The 19,018-nt window shown below is 40.4% G+C and overlaps 1 protein-coding gene across 1 annotated transcript in view; it reads right to left on the reverse strand.

Annotated features, from left to right (window-relative positions):
* The window catches only part of grik3 (glutamate ionotropic receptor kainate type subunit 3), a 176,015-nt gene extending 158,809 nt beyond the window's left edge, over positions 1 to 17,206 (reverse strand). The window contains exon 1 of the mRNA XM_088327081.1: positions 16,642 to 17,206. Within this exon, the coding sequence (XP_088183207.1) occupies positions 16,642 to 16,750 (109 nt within the window). The 5' untranslated portion in view covers positions 16,751 to 17,206. The remainder of the gene's footprint in view (positions 1 to 16,641) is intronic.
* Between the last annotated feature and the right edge of the window lie 1,812 nt (positions 17,207 to 19,018).

Here is a 19,018-nt window from a genome sequence, read left to right on the forward strand (position 1 = left end):
GAAAACCGATTGATCCGTTCCCAGCCTCCCAAAAGCATCCAAGTTAACACTAAAAGGCTATAAAACACATTTTCCTGATCATTAAAACACTCTCAAATAGTAATTGAACATAAAAAAAGGGTAATAACATAACAATGATGACTTTGAAACCCCGCCCTGTAGTGATGTGGAAGGTATTGCGTGCTTGTTTAGGGTGGTAGGTCTGGGTTAAGGGATCCATGAACCATGCCTGCTGTCCCAGTCTGATGGGGAGATTATAATCCATCCGTCTTGATTATTGTAATGTACCACTCTCCGGTCCCCCAAAGTCCAAAATCAATAGCCTGCAGCTGGTACAAAATACTGTAGCGAGGCTTTTAACAAGAAAGTTCCTTGACATTACCCTGATTTTAGCTAAACTGCATTGGCTCCCACTTAACTTAAGATGTGATTTTAAGGTTCTGTTAGTTGTACAGCATACAAAATCATGCATGGACTTGCTCCCTCATATGTTTCAGATGTATTTTCTCCCTATGTTCCGGTCCAGAGCCTTTGCTCTGAAAATGCTGGTCTACTACTAATCCCAAGAGCCAAGAACAGGGCGTTCTCCATTGGGGCCCCGGTGCTGTGGAATGCTCTTCCCACTGAGATTAGATCTGCCACTTCAGTGGAACTGTTTAAATCTAGGCTTAAAAACACACTTTTACCCTACAGTTTATGAATAATCTTTGTTTCATGTTGACAATATCTGTGTATTATTTGTCATTGCATCCGTTGCAGCCTGGTCATCTTGGAAGTGGCATTACCTCGTGTGTGGTCCCCTCTCAGGGTTTTTTCATTTGTTGAGGGTTTTTGAGTTGTGCCTTGCCCTCATGTAGATTTTAGATCAGGGGTGGTGTAATAATAGTCTGAAGTTTGCAATAATCTGTGATCTGTGCAGCCCTTTGAGACTCTACATGATTAAGGGTTATACAAATAAACATGACTTGACTCGGTAATGGCTCTGGGGAGGAAACTGTCTCTGAGCCTGTTAGCTAGCAAAGTCCTCTAGATTGGGTAGAGAGCAGCCCATGGTTTTCTGAGCTGTGTTGATACCTCTTAATAAGGTTCTCCTGTCTGCTGCCATTCACCCGGCTACCCACACTGTGATGTCGTATGCAAGTACTCGAAAATATATTGTTCGAGGCGGTACTTGCTGTAAACAAAAAAAAAGTCTGTGTATTATTTTCGAGAGCCTCCCCCTCGCTAATGGGCTTGATTTGCAAAAAGACACTCGCCCATCTTGGTCATCTCGTCTCCAAAATGCAACATAAAGCAAAGAAAGATTCTCTGATGTATCAGAGCTCGACCCACCGCCTCAGCAAACGCTGATTGCCCCCCTGGCCGGCTAAGAGCCCTGATGGGAAATAAAAGCGTCTTGCTTTTAATGCATTTTTTCCTTTATGTCTGATTTTCAATGCCGGTTGCAGACGTTGTTGGTACAAATAGGACGCCTGAGTTGAACTACAACAGGGCTTATCAACATTTTTGAATGGGTCTCCAACATTTTTGAAGCTTTGTTACTATTTAGCATGAAAGGCTACCAGTGTGATATGCATTTCTAAAAAAAAAAGTTGTATTACTTTGTTATTATTATGTTATAACCAGATCATAATTATTGAGAAAATGTCTAAATTAGGCACAGTAAATCATTAAAACCTCATGCTAGTGAGAAATACAATTTTCTAGACAATTACAATGACCCGGTGAGCCATTTTCGTACCTACTATTTGGCCTACTCAGGTGTTCTCAAAAGTTTCCATTTTGCTCTTTTATTTTTTTACTCAAGACCAGAATTATCTGAATATTGCTCAATGGAGTTATTGTTTCTACGTGTATTATTTATTTCTTAGATAAGTGTGTTTTATTGTGATTTTTTTCCATAAACATTATATTCAAAAGTCATAAGTAAATTAGAAAACTTACTGTACAATAATTTAACATATGGGATATATTTTTGCTCATTTTAGTTGTACGTATTATTTTAGTATTCTTAAGATAAATTTGTCTATTAATATAAGAAGAAAAAAACGTTGGGTTTTTTTCGAAATATTAAAAAAAACCTTCATTTCTTATTGACAAGAGAAAAAACGTAAACATTTGCAAAATTATCTGTATTGATATATGAAAAACAACCATGTATATTTTACTATTTCAGTGATTTTTTTCATCAAAATTGTCTATTGACAAAAATAGAAAAAAATATATATAACTTGCAAACGAGAAATACATTTGCTAATTGTATTCATTTTTAGCTAATGTTGTCAGGAATTGGAACAGGATCAGGACCCAAACGCGAGACGTTACTCACACAAGCCTTTTATTTTACGGGAAATGGGGAGTTACGCCCGTTAGGCAGCGGTCTGGCGTGAAATGATAGGAAACCAGAAGCTGACGAGATCAATACCAATTGCTCGAGTTGATATCGGACAGATGGGGTCGATACGGGACAGGACGGGACAGACAGAATAGATAATGAAACATGATATCGAGTCCCACGATTGAAACTAAATGTCCTTCGTTAAAGTCCACAGTCTAAAAATCACAGCCGGAAAAATAAATGGAAAATGATACCGGTACTTAAGGTTTGATGCAGACCTGCAGAGTCCAGGTCCCGTTGATCCAAGGAAAAAAGTGTATATTTCCAAAGGTAAGGGTGGGAAAAATATATCAGATAAACACATTTACTCACGCAACTCCTTTTTCTTTAACCAACTTTTTACCCCCTCTTCTTTCCCTGTCTGTCGCTCACCTTTAGCGGTCCCCACTTAAACTCGGCACCCCGCGTTTGTTCCGCCTCTCATTCTCCGTTCACCCGTATCAGAATAAGTGTCTAAAATAAATACAAATAAATACATTACAAAAAATATACAGTTGCAAATACATATTATACATGGGTTACACATATTTACAAAGAAAGACGGTACACCGAGAGAGTTTTCAAAGCTTTAATAATAATAATATAGCTTTGACAGGGCAGTTAATGGTAGCAACACTCGAGCGCCGCTGGCGGCCGTTAGAAAAATAACATAAATTGGCTGCATCACTGATAAGCCGCAGGGTTGAAAGTTAGGGAAAAAGTAGCGGCTTATAGTCCGGAATTTACGGTATATTGTTTTTACAGCAAACATTCCCACAATGAAGTGTACGGGCCTTCACAGTTCAAGCGTAGACTTGAAGAAAAGAATGGGGCAGATGGTAAAAGTTTAACCAAACATCCGTTAAACGATATGTAACGTTTTGAAGAGCGCTGATTGCCTCGGCGCCCGATTGACACGTATATTGTTTGCATTACGGGCCCTCTTAACATACTGCAGATGTCTCATTAGATTTGCATCTCATTACGCCGGCATAGCTTCAATTGATCTTTTTCATCACGGGAGATAATAGTCGCTGATTGCAGACGGGTCGGCTTCATGCAAATTCTTGGAAGCGCTCCTAATGAAAGGCAATTAGCGGGATTGACGCTTGTTCGCGGGGAAAAGTGAAACACTTTTGCTTTGACGGCTGAGAGGCAGTCATGGGAAGGTTAAGGGCTTGCAGTCATGAGTCACATGATCTTTTTTTTCTCTTATCTTTTTTCATTATTTTTTTCTTATGCACCTGGATAACATTTACTTGTATTGGATTCACCTGAAGCGCGCAGCCCCATGGTGCAGAGGTCCTGGGTTCAATAACAAATACCGCAGCATCTCCCTGCGGAGTTTGCATGTTCTCCATGTGCCTGCGTTTGCCTGTTCATGTTTCAGTGTGTGTGTGTGTGTGTGTGTGTCAGAGAGGCTGCAGCGCTCAGTGAAAAGCTTGTCGTATTCGCTCCTATTCTTTGTCTATGGCGGAGAGAGGGCGAGGGGGATAATTTTTTGTGTGTGTTTCTTGCTACTTTTTTTCATTTTATTTCTTTTATTTGTTTTTGTGTATGTGTTTGTCTTGGTGATGGTCACCCCTCTCGAGGGATATGACCAGGGTAGTTAACAGTCATCATTTTATAGCCATTCATGTCATAATCCATGTGCCTTGTAGTCCAGTGTGCCTTATAGATAGATAGATAGATAGATAGATAGATAGATAGATAGATAGATAGATAGATAGATAGATAGATAGATAGATAGATAGATAGATAGATAGATAGATAGATAGATAGATAGATAGATAGATAGATAGATAGATAGATAGATAGATAGATAGATAGATAGATAGATAGATAGATAGATAGATAGATAGATAGATAGATAGATAGATAGATAGATGGTTTTAAATCCATGTGCCTTGTCGTCCAGTGCGCCTTAAATATGAAACTATATTAGAAAATGCTATTTTTGGAAAACAGGTTTTTTTTTTCTTATTACAGTTGTCATAAGGAAAATTAATCTCCCAAACCTGTCTAATTCTTGGGAGGATGATCAAACATTACACAGTACATTAAATCAGTCATTGGTATCGGTATCACCTGGATAACTAAGACGGCAGGAAAACCCAGTTATAGTGTTTCCCTTCTCATGGCTATTCTCCAGCCAGGCTTCTAAAACTCCTGCAAAGGCAGAAATTGTGTCTGAGTGGAGGCTTCTGGCCCCAAATCGACATTGACTCCTTGACTCTGCGGCAATCCATCAGTCAAGTGACCGGAGGCGCTTCCTGCTCCCCCCTCGGGGGCGCTTCTTACCACCAGGATGAGAAAGAAGTCGAGAGAAAAAAGGGCTTCTTGAACCTGGAGGAAAAGGAGCTGGGTTGAGGTTTGCGGTTTTGGAGTTTTTTTTTTTTCTTCCTAGCCTGAAGAAGCTTGTCTTATTCACTCCTATTCTTTGTCTATGGCGGAGAGAGGGCGAGGGGGGTAAACAGAGGGCGAGTCTTCTCTAGCCGACTCTCTCACAGTTGATTAGTAACTCCCGCCCTGGCTCGACCCCCGAGGGATTCTATGCCAGTTTCCTTTACACATCTCCCTTGTCATGCACCCAGCAAGCTTTCCTCCCAAACATACAGTCCCTGCAGACATTTTGAGGGAATCGGTGTTGGGAGTAACGCGTTATAGAGGATTGCGTTCTTGGAATACAGTGACTTTTTTCAGTAACTAGCACTGTAACGCAATAGTGATAAAATCTTGTAACCCAATTGTTGTTAACATCGGCTACCTTCTAAGAGCAGACTAAGAATTATTACATCTTCTGTTATTTGCCGGTTGTTCATTCGTTTGGGAAACTTTCATGGTTGCCATGGCGCCCCATTGGCCATGCCTGTGTCTGTCACGGTTGCCGTGGAGCCCAATTGGCCCCGCCCGTGTGTGTCACGGTTGCCATGGTGCCCAATTGGCCCCGTCCGTGTGGTGCCAGCTGCGGTTCGTTGAAAGATTGACTTTCTGTTTATATAAAGCTCAGCGCTCTCTTGCTTCAGTGTCAGCCCGTCAAACGAACTTCTGCCCCACAAGACGTGGGTTCTGACTTGGTCGTGTTTTCCTGTGATATCTCCAGTCCGGTATTGTTCCCGTTTATTGTTGTCCTGTTTAATTTTGGGTTCCAGTTTAGTTTCCGTCTGTTTTTGTCCTGTTTATTATGTTCTCCAGTTTTCTTTCTTGTCTGGTTTCTCCTGTTAATTTTCACTATTCTGATACGTTATCTATCCTGTCTGTCACTTCCTGTCAGGTATCGGCCCCATCTGTCGAATATCTACTCCGGCAATTGGAATCAGTCTCGTCGGTCTCTGGCTTCCGGTCTTTCCACCCCAGACCGGCTACTTAACGTGTGTGACTCCCCATTTCCCGTAAAGCAAAGGCTTGTGTGACAATGTCACGCGATTGGGTCCTGTATCTGTTCCGGTTCTGACAGAAACGACAAGTAACCAGGAAAGAAAATGGGTCGGGGGTTAAAAAGGTGTGGAGGAGATATGTTCTGATACTCTGTGCAACCCAAAAAAATATAGAGCTGTGTCAACCCACACTGTGTTTCAGTAATCTACAGGAGGCACCACGCACACACACACATGGGCGTATAGCACGAAACCAAGATAATGGTTTAAGCATGGATATGATTGTTATCATAGCTGCTGTTAGCCTCAAGTTGGTTGCATGAAAGCGGGTTAAATTTACCTCTGCTCAGATACTACAGAGATTTGTATTTTACAGCTACACTGCTCTAGACCAGGCTAACACCCAGGTAAAGAGTATTTCCAGAGATACATATAGCACGTTTACTTGCAACCAGGTGGAAAATAAATATGTTTTAAAGAGTTTCCTTGGAGTTTCTTTATATGTTGGATTATTTTGATTTTCCTGCATTGAAATTTCACGGTTTAGCTACAGTGTCATTTCATTAAATTTGGTTATCTGTATAATCTCAACAGTCATCATTTTATAGCCATTTATGTCATAAAGTTGTTGCAGTCAGTCCATCTGTTTTATTGCTGTACCAATTAAGAATTCCTGTCGAATGGCCACCAGAGCTTTTATGTATATGTATATTACAGTGTTTTTTGAGAATCTAAAAAGTGACACAAAAAGTGACGCAAAAACTTGCAAAGACGGTTTCAATGAAGTCTTTGGTAAGGGTAATAGAATATGTATAGGTCCAATTCCCATTCATCTGTTCCCTAATGAAAGAGTGAAAAGTTAGTTCTGTGAAGGATCAATAAAAAAGGAAAAAACAGGCAAATACTCCCGACCGCACAAAATTACCCTGATTTTATTTCAAACGCACCACCACAAAGGATCGTTTCAGGGTGATATGTTTATATCTACCTGCATTAAACAACTGAATACAGTTCGACTGGCGTTGCCTCAAGTACAAAGTACGAGAGCATGTAATTTCTTCCTACTGATGTTCTGATGTTCTCCCGACTGTCGTTGTCCAGCACGCCACCATTTGAAGAGGGCCCCAAAGAACAATGGGATTGGGGAAGCGCTACACCCTGTCACAAGTCATCCACAACTTGACTCTCAGTAACATATAAATACGTTTGCAAATGCATGGTCCTTTAGTGCCAAAACGTCAAAACACGTTTTTATTGTTTTATTTAAAAAAAAAAATCAGATTATTGTCCACACATCGGAGAAGGCCCCACTAACTAGTCTTTGTTCCTGTATCCAGCAATAGAGAGTGTGTAAGCGGCCCACGTGGCAAGTAGGGGTAGTGAAGCAGTGTGTTAAGAGAAGCAAATGTATTGATACGTAGATAACACTTCAACAGAGCATTTTTTTCCTTTGCAAAAAGATGACAAAGTCCCTTTTTCATCGTCGGGGCAGAGAGGGATGATGCTTGGTTCACCTCTGCATGAATACAATTGCAGTGGTGACCAAAAATCATGTGATCACGTTATAGGAAATATCAGGCGCTGAGAAGTTCTTGCAAAAACTTCATGCACAAGTTTCTTTAATTTGTGGCTATGTGAGTACAAACGGTAATTTGTAAAAAGATAGTTACTTTCATAGTAACCCCCTTCTATTGGATGTCAGTAATCGGCTGGTTAATGCCATTACTTTAAATGAAGTAACTAGTAACTCTGACTAATTACTTTTTTCAGTATGGTACCCAACACCGGAGGGGATTCGCACCTCCCAATATGAGAGCTTGATTAAAAGGGAATGGAAACACAGGCGGCCTTTGTTCTTTTTGTCCTCAGCTCTCGGTTAAATAGGACTTAGTAGGGGATAGCTCGGCCTGTCAAACGGCGGCGAGGAATAGGAGGCAACATCTGGGAGGAGATAAGGACGGCAAAAGGGAAAAAGCAAAAAGGCGCTGGCGACGTGGCGGGTTTTCAAATTGGGATCAAAAGGTTGGCGCTAATTAACAGGCTAAATGCAAGTTGCAAGGATTCGTGGTTGGAACTTTGGGAAGTGAAAGTAGCTACGCTCATTTACTGTTCAAGAACATCCTTGAAAAACGTAATGAACTACAAGAAAGTACATTGGCTGAATTGTTCTCGTCACGTGATTTGTTTGCCTCCGGACGGGTGTATCACTAGGGGTGGGGAACATGTAGATAGGATGAGATCCATTCAGGTGAGTGAAGTGTGTAGCAGCTAGTAGTATGTATTGATTATGCACACTATGTCCAGTGTTTTATTTTCTCTTGTTTACTACCAGAATTGTCTTACTGATACACTGACACCGGTAGTGAAAACTAGTTTTATGTAAACATAAACTGCAAAAAGTAAAACCTTGTATAGCATTTGGTCGATGATTTTAAGATAATCTTGGTAGATGATTTTTTTTTTTAAATTGAGCAAAGGTATATTTAGAATGTCATGATTACCGATATGCATCACCTGTGCCCGTTCCTTTGGCGCCAACTGCCTCCGACTCTGATTGGCTCTCTGTCCTTATTTTAACCCACTCCTATCCCTTTTGTCAGTCCGTCTGCGAACCTCATTTAACACTAGGCAAGCCTTTTTTCGACCCTGAGTCCAACCCATTTTTTGCTTGTGTCGACCACGTTTTTCTCTCCTGTCCTGGCTACTGCCCTGTTTTTCGTTCCCGACACCGCCATCGCTCGACACGGAAGATCAACTTCTGCATTTAGAACGACCTGCTTCCTGTGTCCAGCAATCACCAGATCGTGGGCATAACCCTTCCCCTTTCTTCTAATAAAACTTGTGAGAAACATAACGCAAGTGGGCTCTGTCTCTGTTCCGGTCCTGATATAAAATTATAATTTGCTTTGATATTGGAGGTATCACAAATGCAAAAAAAAAAAAAAAAAAAATGAAGTGAAGGTTCTGCTTGAAAAGCGGTTTGTTTCAGATGTTTTCTTGGTAACGAGTATTTTCAAGACGCTAAGCAAAGTTGAACCATTGTTTACTAAGTATTATTACTAAAGCTGTTCTCATGTTCTCATGTGCTACTGAAAAATGATGGTTCGAGTTTTTTTTTTATATGTTCTCTGCCTACAGTAGCAACAGACTAAATTTTCTATAGGCCTTCAAATATAAGTCATTGAAAGATACAAATTAGAATTTGGAGAGTAATGCAATTTAAAATCTGTATTAATACAGCAGATAGTGGATGTCCCCTGGCCCCTGAAGAGCAAATGCTCACTTGTCTCATGTTGTCACTTTGCGTTCTGTTCACACAGCAAGGAAAAAAATAGAGAGAACTGAATCAACAGCGCCTCTGCTGAGTGCCGCTAGGTACTACACTCCAATCCAAATCATTGACATTCTGGTGTCAAAACAACATAATATGGAAAAAATGTATTGAATTCGAAGAGCAATTGCAGAGGAAATTGGCAATATTAATGCTCCAATAACGGATTCCTGCTGTTGTTTTTCTTGCCATACAAGGTTTAGCATATGTATTCATTATGCTAGTAGAGGGGAGGGAAACAATCAAGATAAGATAAGCCAAATCTACATTTGTTATGTGCTGCTATAAACTAAAAAGGCAATTTTTTTGAATGTTGCCAGAGACAATATCCTTCTCAGGTTTCCGATGTAATAAAAACAAATATTGTTTTCATTTCACTGTGAAACTGACTGAAAATATATATAAAACTGTAACGACTACGTAAAACATCGGAATTCATAATAACGAAAACAAAACGAATCAATGTAAGAGAGTAAGACATGCTAGCCTCTGCGAGCTACCACGCTAATTCATTACTCGTTGTTAATCCCAATTAATATCCAGTTAAATAGGTTGATTAGCTGTATATGTGCGCATGGACTGCACCAAGAAAAACAGATGCTAATTCATCTTGCCCTTTATTAATTTCAAAGCTGACTGAAAAAGGTCTATAATTCTAACGACAAACATAAGATATTAAAAACAAAACAGGAATATAACCTCAAAGTGATGTTGCCTACGTGTTATAGATAGTACTAACATTCTTACTTCTGTGAGCAACTGTGCTAATCGCTAGCCAGGGTAAGGAATGTTACTTTAAAAATGTAATCCAATACAGTTGTTAGTTACCTTTTGAAAAATGCAATCAGTGACACACTGGGAAAGGATGTGACAAGCCCGGCAATGTTAGCTCTCAGTCATTTGATCGAGCTTGTGTGTTGTTGTGGGTCTTGTCTCGTTGATCTCTTGAGTGTTGAGTGTATTTATGTCATGATTACTGATGCCGGGGACCTGAGTCTGCTCCGTTGATGCCAACAGCCACGGACCCTGATTGGATGTTGTAACAAACCCCCGCCTTTCTGAAAACACTCGTCAGATCGTCTGCGAACCTACGCTACACGCTAGGCAAGCCTTTGTGACTCTCCGACTCTATCCTGCCCTGTTTTCAGTCTGATTCCCGTTGTCGACCTCTTTTCTGGACCCGTTTATATTTTTGCTCCTCCGCCCCGGCCATCGACCTGTTTTTTTGTTTTCAACACTGCCTTCCCTCGACACGGATGGGCCAGTTCCGCGTGCCCAGCTATCTGCTACCCGTGACCGACGATCATCGGATCATGGGTGCAAGTTCTTTCCTCCTTCTAAATAAAGCTGAGTAAAACTAATTATATATATATATATATATATATATATATATATATATATATATATATATATATATATATATATATATTCAAATATTAGGCGCAGTGTTAATTTCACAAGGCATATGCTGACAGCAGTGGTGTCTTGCGCCACTTTTTGCCACAAAATATGAAAACACCATCTGCCGCGCAAGCAGGCATCTAAACTAGCCAGGGGCCGGACTGGTCCCCACTGCGTCCTGGGATTATTTTAACGGTGGGTTGGATCTTCCCTATTAGCCTCCGGCGGCCCGGATTACCGTGCGATCATCATTATGCGCCAGCGCTAAGCACTCGCGCTTTTCATTAAGTCTCGTTAGCTTAAGCAAGCGGCGACTCAGATTAGTTGAAGGAGAAAAAAAATCGGAAATTGTGTCTCTTCTTGTTTTTATTTGGCACGGGAGGACGGATGATTACGGGAAACGCTAATCCAACATCTTGAAAATCAATCCGTCGTTTGTCAAGATAAGGAACGGACGCAAAATGGAATTGAATTGGCGGGGGAGTATCCTGAAGAGACCGCTCGTTTGTCTCAAAGAGCGACGAGTTATGACTTTTCTTGCGTTACGAAAACGATGAGAGGGTGGTTACAGTCCTCTCGTGTATATTAAAAAGTATGAGATGTGCTTACCGTCTTCGATTTAAAGCACATACTAAAATTGCATGAGATTCTGTCCAATGTATCTGTTGTGCCTAGCCAAATAAAATATTAATGTTATCCATGGTTTTAAATATTAAGAACATTTAATTATATCAAAGGGATTGGCTGGCAACCAGTTCAGGGTGTCTCCTTCCCACAGCCCGATGATATGGGATTGGCTCCAGCACCCCCGCGACCCTACTGAGGATAACCGGTGCAGCTAATGAGATGAGATAATGAGATGAATTATATCAAATAATCATAGAATTATACAATACGGTAAAAATCCAAAACTTAATTTAATCCACATGGTAATTGTACACCTATTGTACATTAAGTATACTGCATAAGCTTTTATTATGAATCGATATTTTCAATGTAGCATACAGATTTAGACAAATGTCAGGAATTTCAAGCAAAGGAACAAAGTTCAGCTTGATGTCAAGTCGGGAACAGAGAACTGAAACTTTTAGAATTGGCTCATAACACAAAAATGTGTAAACAGGCGGTAAGCAGAAAACTAAAGTTGTGCTTTCCTGTTGACCTATACAAGGCCTCAAAAAAGTTATAAAAATCTTACTCCAAAATATCATAGAGACTACTTCTAAAATTGTTGGATTGAAGACTTTTGATGCGGTGGTCTCCAGAATATATTCTGTCAATAAAAACAGCTCGAGAACCAGTACATCTCCAGCCTCTTAATTTCCTGAGATTCTTCTCACCCGACATTCAACAAACACGCGAAGGACAAGATCAGAATCCACGATCCTTCTTCATGATCAAAAATCATTTAAAGGACAGTGCGTATTATTGGACCATTCCATGTCACAGTATGTTGTAGTGTATGTGTACTTCTTTTGAAATTCTAACACTACTTTTTAATGTTACTCGCCTCTAAAACCTAAAAATGAATATATTCTTACTTTCATTCCCTAATTCACTTTAAACTTTGACGCTAACTTGCAATTCATTCCCTGCCATTGACAAATATTACTGCTTAAACTGTATTTTTATTAATGCTAGAAAAACTGATTGAATCTAAGATAAGATCTTTTTTCTGCTTAAATGCGCAAAAAATACCTCAACAACCACTTTTCTCATTCAATGCCATAAGACATGAGATCCGATTGAACATTCTGTACCACTGACTGCTCGTGAAGTCTAATCTACATTTTCCATTACACTTAGAAATGATTAAATCCCACACCATTTTGTTTATTTGAAGTTTTTTTTTCTATTTTACTCCATTCGTAACATTTGAAGATTAAGAAATAAATACTTAAGATTGATCTTTTCTCTCATTTAATGCCTTTGAAGGCTAAAGTCACAAATGATCCACTTGAACGTTCAGTGCAATTGACGAATATTGATGTCTGATCTGCATTTTCCTCTAACACTTACTCACCCTAAAATAAAATTGATAATTTAGGTATTTTTTTCCTTTATTCACTCTTTTTTTCACTTTTTTCTCTGGTAGAATACAAAATAAATACTTAAAGCAACTCAACTGTCTCATTCACTATCGTTTGTGGCTATAGTACTTAGATCCACTTGACCGTTACGTGCCATTGATGATTAGTGATGTCATATCGGATTTTTTTTATTTAATCGGGCAGTCAAGCGGAAAATCAATTTCTTTGGTGTGCACTTACAGATGCTTATGTTTTTAATGGCTAAAAAGCATATCATTTACCTTGTTAATGGTTGATTTGTTTTAAGAGTACCCAAAAACAGAATATTTGATCAAAATTCATGGGTTGCTGTTTTTATAATGATAAATTGATTGATTATGATAGTTAAACAGAATATGGCAGCAGTTATTGACGGGAAATGGAAGCCCAGCAGCAAAACGAGCAAAAGTGATGAAAACCGCCATTGAGCCAGGTGTTCCCGACCCGAGCCCAGACAAGGAAATGAAGTGAACTCGGCATCGGGCGACACTGATGAAGTGCTTTACAGCACCACGCTGATAAAGCAAATTGATCCTCCGATAAATCCAGGCGAGCCCACCAGACTGCGACGTGATGAACGGCTTTCATCAATACAGATAAAAATCGGGCGCGGTGCGCCATTAGCGCCACAAACCGTGCAGGGTCGCGAATGGACGGAAATCAAACGGCATGGTTACTTTGATAGGGCTCGTGTTTTGGATCGTGGCAAGCGTACCTCTTTATACGAGCACCTCTAATTTAGAAATACGAGTTGTATGTGCAACAAAACCTTGCTCGCTATACAAAAAAAATTCAGGTCTTGAGCAGTCCCAAAGGCTACCACAAGAGACTGCTCACCACTACCATCAGCTTGTTACAGTTTGTGCAAACAGTAAGTCACTTAAAATGTATATTTTTCAGTTAATAAAATAGGATAAATAACCAAGTCCTAAAGGGTGGAATTAACACAATAGGCATTAAATCAACATATTAGAATTAATAAGTTCAAATAACGTTTGTGGTAATTTGGTATAAATTGTGGTTTTAAATGTGACTTTTGGATACAGCTTAATTAATTCAAACACAGTTAGGACAAAGTCACCTGAAAAAGTCAGCTGGACAAATTGTACGAACAGGTTTCGAATGATGATGTTTTTCTCGTGTGTATACAATGCTGCGTTTAAGTGCACCATAGAAACTTGCCAACTTTTACCATCGCAGTTGTTTTCAACCTCTTTTGAATCAAAGCCCATTTCTTTCATTGAAAAGAATCCCGCGGTACACCACCAGTGGGTGCATTTCCGGTAAAAGTAAATTCAGATAAAATAAAGATTTTAATAGACCCCACACGGCACAGTATGTTAATTAATTACTTTGCAAGTGTGCCGCGGCACATTGCTTAAAAAACAAGGACTAACTTCAGAACAAAAACATTACATTTTACATGTATCTTAAAAAAGCCAATCCTCCAAAAAACATATCTGTCAACCTGTACGTTTTTGCTTTACAAAGTACGTTTATTATGCATTTTAAGACGTGTACGACGTACAAGAAAATCTGTACGGAAAAACGCAGATTTGTAAATTATGGGTACCATCTGGTAAACAAAGACTATCATGAAACGGCAAATCATTCCGCCGCGGTAGCCTCTATCTCGGTATCGTTTTTATTGCTGCAAACGAAGCGAGCGGTTTGATACTACCGTGCGCATGCATCTGCCGCCTGGGGATTTCCCATCATGCATCATTCCCCCAAAAAAATAAATATATGTATATATGGTGTAAGATTATTTGGTATTTTGTAAGGGAAAATACGACAGTTTGTACGGGCATGAAGCCGTGGAGGTTGACAGGTATGAAAAATGTTTGTGCTTAAATTCATTTAGAGTTACAGTGACATTGATTTTAAGTCAAGTCAAGTCAAGTCATGTTTCTTTGTATAGCCCTTAGGCACAAAGAGTCTTAAAGCACTGCACAGACCACAGATTATTGCAAACCACGCACTATTATGACACCATCCCCTGATCTAAAACTTACATAAAACCTAAGTGTACAGTAAGTGCTTAAATATCATAGCAACACTCTCTCGATCTCATACCTGTCAATCCCATCTTAGCGCTCCCTGTATCAATGGTTGGAATGTCCCTTATTGAGGGTTAATAAACCTTCCAAACACAACATTGCACCTATGTATTCATAGCAAGACAGTCTATGTAGAATATTGCGACAGTATTAGCAAACTACAATGACATTGTCATCTTTTACTGGTGATCGAGACGATTTGGATTCGAGGCAAATTGGGCAAGAGGAGATCTTTTTTTTTTTATAAATTATCCTTTAAAAATTACAATTTGGAATGATAAAATACTTGCAATTAAATTCATTAATATCATCTTATGACTGTATTTTTTATGTCTAATTAAGATCCCATTGTGTTTTACTGTTCAGGAAGATGTGTTTATTAGATATTTAGGGTTTAGTTGGTTACGAGAGGACAGGAACAGACCAATTGCTTTTTAATCATTTCATGTTGGGAAAGTTTGCTCGTTACACCAGTAATTCGAGCTATAAGCATGAGCCTGGAATGAAAGCTCGTATGAGAGGTAACCCTGTAGGTGTATGTGTGTTTGAGGTGGTTAGAGAACCAAAAAACAAACAGAAACTGCATTTTTTTTGTCCAACCACTCCTCCCAGAGACAGGAATCGCCATTAGGAGGCCGGTTTGCCATCTGGCCCTGACAAGCGACCCAATCGACGGCAAAAACGCCCCCTTGGATGCCCACCATTACCCAGATGGCCCTTTGGCAAGAGAAGGGGGGGCGGGGTGTTGTTGTGTCCTACCTACATCGAGCGCACTCTGGTGTTCATATCCAGTAACACATTCGATTTCTAATCGATTTGATTGTTTGGGGTCAAGCGAGCGTGATTTTTCATGACCCTAATGTTCAGTTTTGCCACAAATGTCACTTTGCATCAATTTAAACAAATTTTAAAGCTTTATTTTGACGTCAGTCCTAAATCTGACATTGAACGGGTTCCGCAACCTTCTCACTCGCACGAAAACTCGCACGCGCGGCAATGCAATGACGGCAGCCTATAAAAAGCAATCGCGCGACTGTGACACTTCAAGGTACATTTGTCTCCGCACCTTGACATTGTTCTTTTGTTTTTTTTCACGTCTGCAAAGTTGTGGGGTTTTTTCAGATAGATTCCCCCCTAACACCACCATCCACCCTCCCCCACACCCCCAAAAAAAGCATCGGAGCTTGAAGCGATGCCGGCAATGTCAGAGAAGTCGATGCTCTCTGCAGAGATTGGCAGTCAATCATTGCTGGTGCATTTGCTCGACACGACAGAGGCAGGATGCTTTTTGGGAGGGGTGCACCTTCCCCCCCTTTTCTCAATTTTCCAGCCAAAGTCAACCTATACAATCTGGTCGTCAATTATGAATGTATCTAATCTAAATCTAAACAAAACTAAATCTAATCCTGTTTTATACGTGTTTGTATGTGACTTATAGGTTCCCAAAGGGCTGCACGGATTTTTTTATCCAAGTACACAGTTGTACTTAGGTCCTCCATGGGTGTCTTTAGCTAGGTTTTATGTCAAAGCACTCTGAATATGTGCCAACAAAATCAATTAATAACTGCTTGCGTGTGGTCTGCTTCTGCAGGGTCTCTAACGCCCTCATACGGCCCAATAGCATACTGCAGCTTCCAAGCACCGACCAATCCAAGCAGCCGTATCCAACACCTTGATTTATGCAATTGATAAAAAAACGGGGTCTTTTCTTATACATGATTACAGACTTTTGATGAAGAAAAATATTACATGTGTCACTTGTATCAGGATGCAGATACACAATGTGATTTTTGGCTCACAGTCACGCATAGAATCGGCATTTTGCTGATTTAGCTCTCACGCAGTTTCTTTTTGTCTAATAAATCTTCAAGAACCCCCCAAAATCATCGAAGGACCCAAAGAAACGTACGACACTGCTTGACGCGTAAAGCAGCTTCAGAGTTGGTTGTGCACCGCTCCGCACCTCACCAGGAGAACTTCCCCACGCCATGATAATAACATCCTGTTGCGTTAACGCACCACTCACCTATTCGGATGACGTGGGGCATCCCGCACGAGTATTGAATCCACGCGATCCATGCGACCAGACAGGTCCAGTATTCCAAAGTAGTCCCAAACCGCCAAGTGTGCCGCATGTTTGTAAAGTCACCCGATCCACGTTTTCTTGTTTTTATTCGTGGTGGGGTCCCCCCCAAAAAAACACTTAAGAATTGCGCATCAGGACCCAAGTGGCTTGGTGACCAAAGTCTTCTTTCATTGTTGCTAGTGCCACATTTGCACCGAAACGTGCTTGGATGAGGTTCAAATGCACAAAAGGAAAAACGATAAAAAAATATATACCACTCCAATTGCGCACTCTCAACGCCCTTTGCACAACTTAATCATGCGCACAAACGCAAACATTGAAGAAAAAAGCGTGTGCAGACGAGCAAAAGTGATCCGGTTTGATTCCGGTACTCCCCAAGGTCTTAACTGGTGTTCCGTTACGCGGAGGTGGATGAGGACGCGGACCCAAGAGAGAGCGGCAACCTCTTTGCTTGGTCTTGCGCGAGCGCGCGTCGGTGCGCGGGTGCGAGGCTGCAGGTGGTCCTGCGAACGTGCACGCGTAAGTGACGAATGCGCGCGCGGAAGTCCAGTGGCACTGACCGAGTGAGAGAGCCGGGGGACGCTATAGAGAGATACATGGAGGGAGAGAGATACAGAGAGAGAGAGAGAGAGATGAGAGAGAGAGAGATGAGAGAGAGAGAGAGAGAGAGAGAGAGAGAGAGAGAGAGAGAAATCAACAAAAGACAAAAAAATAGAGAGTGAAGTAAAGATAAAGTGATATAGTGAGAGTCTAAGAGGAAAAGAGCAACATATATATATATATATATATATATATATATATATATATATATAAATATATATATATATATATATATATATATATATATATATATATATATATATATATATATATATATATATATATATATATATATATATATATATATATATATATATATATATCTCATCTCATCTCATTAGCCGTACCGCTTATCCTCATTAGGGTCGCGGGGAGGCTGGAGCCCATCCCAGCCATCTCCGGGCAGTGGGCAGAGGACACCCTGAACTGGTTGCCAGCCAATCGCAGGGCACACAGGGACAGACAACTCATTCGCTCATTCACACCTAGGGACAATTTGGACCGTCCAATTCACCTGAAATGCATGTTTTTGGAACGTGGGAGGAAACCGTAGTGCCCGGAGGAAACCCACGCAAGCACGGGGAGAACATAGTCCCGGCTACCGACCAGTTTTCCCGTCCCTACACCGCCATCGCTCGCTACGGAAGATCCACTTCCGTGTTCGGATCACAAGCCGAGTGTCAGAGTGACCCGCTTCCCGCGTCCAGCAAACATCCGATTGTGGGCGTAGCCCTTCCTCGTTTTTTCAATAAAACTTAGTGTAAACTTTACACAAGTGGGTCTTGTCTCCATTCTGGTCCTGACAGTTAGATTTTTTTAACCACTTTATATATGCCAACCTTTTGACAATAATGGCAGTAGATTTCATTGAGGTCTGTAGTTTTATGCGCAAAACCCAATCCTTCTCCAGAATATTAATAAAAACAAACAACATGTGCTTGTTTAAAACCGGAACCGGTACACTTTTACTAAAACGGAAATCGAATGTGATCTTCAAAGCGGTTAATTCACATGCATAGACTTAGTCGTAGACCTAATTACTAGTCTTAAGTCCAAAATTTTTGTTGTTGCCTAAATTCTAAAAAGCAGTTAAAAAAATAAAAACCTGTAGGCAATTTTAACTCATTCAGTGACATAACGTATGAACACAATTTCAGAAACATTGAGTGCCAAAACGTAAAAATAATTTTGGGGGGTTTCATTTTTAAACCTACTCTTAAGGCTTTGATGCTGCTTTTCAGGGAGTACCAAGTCTCTGGGAATAACTTCAGTATGATAAATCACCTCCACATGGCAGGAATTGCTTTGATCACATATTTGTCTCCACATTGAGGAGCCCCCACTTCCTCATGTTCCTTTGCTTTTTCCATCTAGTGATTGAGCGTGTGTGGGCGGCTTCCGAGTGACAGAAATCATGTGATCACGTCACCCAAAACATTAAGCTCTGAGAAGTCATCATTTATGCATAAGTTCAGTGCTCTTGCAACAAAATGTTATTTTACAAGCAAAGCCCCCTTGTGTCTATGGAAAGCATTGTTTAGATATTGTCGGTATCTCAAATGCCCCCCAAAAAAAAACACAGAATTGAAAGTTCTGCTAGAAACTCACCCTTTCATAAAAAGCCGGTTTCCCAGAACTTTTCTTGGAAACGAGTATTTCCAGGAAACTTAGAAATGTCAGGACCAGAATGGAAACAGGACCCACTCACGTAACGTTT

Source organism: Urocampus carinirostris, chromosome 2 (genome assembly GCF_059441175.1).
Source record: "Urocampus carinirostris isolate Australia breed hairy pipefish chromosome 2, RoL_Ucar_1.0, whole genome shotgun sequence".
Taxonomy (NCBI): Eukaryota; Metazoa; Chordata; class Actinopteri; order Syngnathiformes; family Syngnathidae; genus Urocampus; species Urocampus carinirostris.